Source organism: Nicotiana attenuata, unplaced genomic scaffold (assembly GCF_001879085.1).
Source record: "Nicotiana attenuata strain UT unplaced genomic scaffold, NIATTr2, whole genome shotgun sequence".
NCBI lineage: Eukaryota > Viridiplantae > Streptophyta > Magnoliopsida > Solanales > Solanaceae > Nicotiana > Nicotiana attenuata.
The window spans coordinates 15,985-20,598 of record NW_017672616.1 but is presented as its reverse complement, the minus strand read 5'-3'; the positions used below and the strand labels follow the sequence as shown (position 1 = coordinate 20,598).

At 35.2% G+C, this 4,614-nt stretch overlaps 1 protein-coding gene across 1 annotated transcript; it reads right to left on the bottom strand.

The window, feature by feature from the left end:
• Positions 1 to 285: 285 nt before the first annotated feature.
• On the bottom strand, positions 286 to 4,126 carry LOC109213870 (probable protein phosphatase 2C 2). The gene is made up of 5 exons (XM_019377709.1): positions 3,361 to 4,126; positions 2,772 to 2,948; positions 1,513 to 1,686; positions 1,250 to 1,429; positions 286 to 879 (listed from the first exon to the last, which is right to left on the bottom strand). The coding sequence occupies exons 1-5, from the start codon at positions 3,940 to 3,942 to the stop codon at positions 727 to 729; spliced, it is 1,266 nt and encodes a 421-aa protein (XP_019233254.1). The 5' UTR covers positions 3,943 to 4,126; the 3' UTR covers positions 286 to 726.
• Positions 4,127 to 4,614: the final 488 nt, after the last annotated feature.

Here is a 4,614-nt window from a genome sequence, read left to right as displayed (position 1 = left end):
AGTAGTGCAAGTTCTCTAATAATTTAGGTAAACACTCAAATTAACAGCGGGACTACTAGTGGAAGTATCCATGAACGCAATAGTAATAGTACTAGAGTTACTCATGATTCTTACAAAATATATAAGAGAATTTTGTTTAAACGATAATTCTTCTCATTAGCATGAAACACCATGAGCTATTTCAAAGTAAAAGTACAAATATAAAAAATAATTAGAATTCACTTTGCAAGTTTAACAAATATACTACTATTAAGATGGACTGAGGTATTTTTCGATCAGCTCAAAGAATCAAAACTTTTTCTTATGAAAGAATCATGATAAACCATCTCAACATCCTCGAGTTTACATTTACGCTTTCATAAGAACCTACTATTTGCGGAAACTAATAAAACAAAACATTAACTAACTTGAACCCTTTTGTAGTCTATGCCAAGAATAGATCCAAAAGGAAAGAAGACACATGGGTGAGCGAATATAGAAATGTGGATTCCTGTTTCTCCTTGCTAGATGCTTCATTACACATAAATTTAAGAAACTAATTCTTACTTAGTGGCTATAATCTTAGGCCACTTTCTGCTCATCATATCCCTGTTTCCTTCTTTTATTTGTGATATAAAGAAGGACACTCTATAATCTATTTACACAAGGATGATGGAGGAGCCTTTTTGGGCTAAATATCCTACAAAATTTAACATTAATGGCTGCTTAGACTAAGTTGATTAAATCTTAATTATTGCCTACAAAGCTTTGAAGATTGATGATCATGACTGTTATGTCATCAAGGTTGCCTCTTCTTGCAGATATATCTACAAGCTTCTTACAAGCCAATATCGAACTCTTTTCTTTTGCTACCACATCTACTGCTTCTTGGTCACTTACCTGCATGAATCAATATATATTTTCAAATTAATTAGTTAAAGTTGTAGAGTCTGACGATTTAGGTTATATACACTGACAGCCTAAAAATATTAGTTTTGAGGGCGGTCATCCATATAGATGACTTGGGATCGATTCCCCCCTCAATGCCTTCTGGGTCGAGCCTGTCGCACAGGGCTTGTCTAGTGCGGTTTACATCCCATGTGTGGTTTGCAGGTTATTACATAGTGAGGGGTTTACCCAGTGCGCTCAGAGAGTGCTCACCTGAAGGACAGAGGCTGTGGCAAAGGCCGTAGCGGCTGGGGTTTTTGTGGGGTTCCGAAAAAGTTATATAGTTACTATCATTCTTATCAGATTTATTTTTAAAATTTACCTTATCCCACAAGCCATCAGAAGCCATGATGAGAAATTCACAATCAGAAGTTAAAGGAAGTTTCACAACATCTGGCTCAGAAATGATCCATTCCTTTAAGTAATTGTCTCCAAATGCCCTTGAAACTGCAAGTGATCCATTCACCCTCCAAATTCCATTGTGACAATACACAAATCCACCCTGCAATTTTACAAGAATTATTATTTCACAAAACTAACTTGACAGAAACATAATAAGCTATAAACATTGACAATAAGACTTACTGCATTTTCGACTCGGGCACGTTCATCTTCCTTAGTGAGACGATGGTCATTTGTTAGTCTAACAGCTACTCCTCCATTCCTACTCAAAACTGCTCTACAATCTCCCACGTTTGCTACATGGAGTTCTTCATCCTTCAACAGTGCACTAGCTACACAAGCTCCACCATTTTGGCCCTGCATATGCAAACACATTATTAACATTAGTAATGGTTGGTGTAACTGGTAAAGTTGCTGCCATGTCATGACTAGGAGGTCACGGATTCGAGCCGTGGAAACAGCCTCTTGCAGAAATGCAGGGTAACGTTGCGTACGATAAATCATTGTGGTCCGGCCCTTTCCCGGACCCCGCGTATAACGGGAGCTTAGTGCACCGGGCTGCCTTTAGTGATGGTTGGATAACTAGTTTTGAAGTCACACCCTATGATTTCTAACGGTTGCCTAGCTACCTAGTTTCCTTGTGAGTTTAACTTCCTTGCACCAACAATATACAAATATTTACAGGATCGTGCTAAAATGACGTACAACAATATGTAATTATTTCTAGTAATCCTAATTTAGTAACTCAAAAATTGCATCGATTATAATGCCGTATAATGTAGAATTTTATGTTGTCTTGTGTATATAAATAATATCTTTTTTTTTTTTTTTTTTCCTTTTACTCCTTTTTATTCCTTTCTTGATTTATAGGTTTAGATCCCCGTGGCGTGACTCATAGTTCTAGCTAGTTTTTTTTGTATATGCTCTTCTCATTTCTGGCATTTTCTGCCTTGCCACTAAGTGATTATGCTAGTTATTGTTATAGTCTCTTTCCATTTTTTGTTATTTTTGTATACTTTTTGGTGGGGTTGGGTGGGAATTAGATGAATTCCTTTAGTGGCATTTGAACTCCACGTCGACGTGGTACAAGATGGAGTTGCAACCACTAGGTTCTACCTATTATTCTTGTTCTCTTAACTTTTTAGTTTATATCTACTCTTTTGTTTCTCTTATCTTCGTTTACTTTTCTGGTTCGCTAGTGACGAGAAATAACAAATTCAAGAAAAAACAAGGTAGATACAGTCAATACATACATTGCATACTTTGTCTACCTACCATTATGACGACAGTCCAAATTAAAAGAATCTTGAATCCCCTCATTAACTATTAATGACAAAGACTTTGACAAGTCTGGCCAACAACTCTTTTAAATGACCCAAATTTTCAGAAAACGGAAAAAGAATAAACTAATATCCATTGTCATACGTTAATTGAATACGTACCAGATTAAGAAATTCTTGGTCTGTGAACGAGTAACCTTCGCGTATGGCAACTTCTATGTACTTTCCTTCCTTCTTTTCAAAACGTTCTAATTCTTTTACTATGTTTTTTCCTAGATTTTCAGCTACGAATTCTGCTGCAGCTTTGCCTCCATGTCCGTCAATCACAACAAAAAATGCCTATTAAGAACAAGAAAAAAAAACATCTAATAAAGATTTAGTTGCAATTCCAAAAATTGTGGACAATAAATTAATTTAGAAGAAAAAACATGTTAATAAAGTTTTGGAGTGATATTAGACATACGAGGAATTGTACAAAGATAATACATGAAATTACTAACAAAATAACGAATTTTTGTATTTCAAATATACTACTACTAAAAAGTTCTTGAAAAGTGCATGTATATAGGACTATCTGTCTCGGAATAGCATGAAAAATTTGTAAAAAGGACATGCAAACTATTATTCTGAGGAGAAAATCATACATATATAATTCTTGGTATATGTGGAAATATATGAAAGAAAAATATAATTATGGTTTAACATTTCGGATGTTATGAAATAGAATCAAATATGATGATTTATGACTTACTTGATTAGGGTCACCTAAGATATCAAGCATGGCACCTTGGCCATCTTCCATGACTTCTCTTCTTCCTTTTCTACAAGCAACCGAATAATTTCTTCCTTCAATCTCAAATTCTGTCTTCTCAAATTTCTTACCAACCTCACCAAAATCCAAAGAAGGAACAAATGATGGTACCATAAGCTTTGCAGGTCTTTTTCTTGAATTTGTAGATCTCCTAGCTTCTTCATTAATACCCGAAAAAGCCGGTGTTTCCATCATCATACCACCACTGATTAATCCATCAACATTTTGATCCTTATCGGATATCGTTGAATCATTCTTGAGGAAATACTCATTCGTGGGATCGTTAATTCTTGGTTTTTTTGATTTTTCTAGCTTCGAAAAGGGTTTTTCCTTTTCTAATAGAAGCCATCGACCGAGCCACGGGAGGGAAGATGGAGAAGGAGGAGAAGAAGGAGAAGGAGATGGGGTTGGTGGGGAAACAATAGCCATGCGAAGTGTTTTCCTAAGCCTACGAATGAAATATAGAACGAGAGAAACTAGTGAGAAACGCATGAGAAATTCTTGAATATCTACTACTATCATTTTCCAATTGTAGCTGCAGGATTGAAATATTTCAAATGCATACAAGAAAAGAAACCATTATTAGAGGGAAAAATTGCTGAGAAAACAAAAGAAAGAAAGAAAAGATTTAGAGTATAATTAAGAAGGAGAAAAAAAAATGGTTCAACTGAAGAGAAGAACTGGAATCATGAAAAAACAAAATTTCAGGTAGGAATTGTCCTTAAAAAGGAAAAAAAAAGGATGGGGTTGGGTAGGGGGACTTAGGGTGGGTGAGTTGGGGGTTAGGGGTGGGTTAATTGCAATTATTTGATTAATAGGTCAAAGGATGAAAATGACAATATACTTTTGGTTTTTGGTTACTACGATCTTGATTAACGGGTCAAAGGTGACAAGGAATGATTTATTAATAAATTATTATTTTCAAAGAGTTCTCATTTGAATAAGAAAAAAACAGTTTTATTTGTAGACAGCTTCAATGCCAAGGAAAAGGTCCTACTGTGACATAGCGCGAGCGGCCAATGAAGCTACGCCTACAATTTTGTGTCAATCTTTTGCTGTTTTCTTTCACACTACAAAATTAGCACATTAACAGTATTGAGATGATTTCCTATGAACGGTTTTGCTTCTCATTAACGTCTTTTTGGCGTGAATCAGAATCAAATGAATCCAATAAATTTCGAATACAATATATTA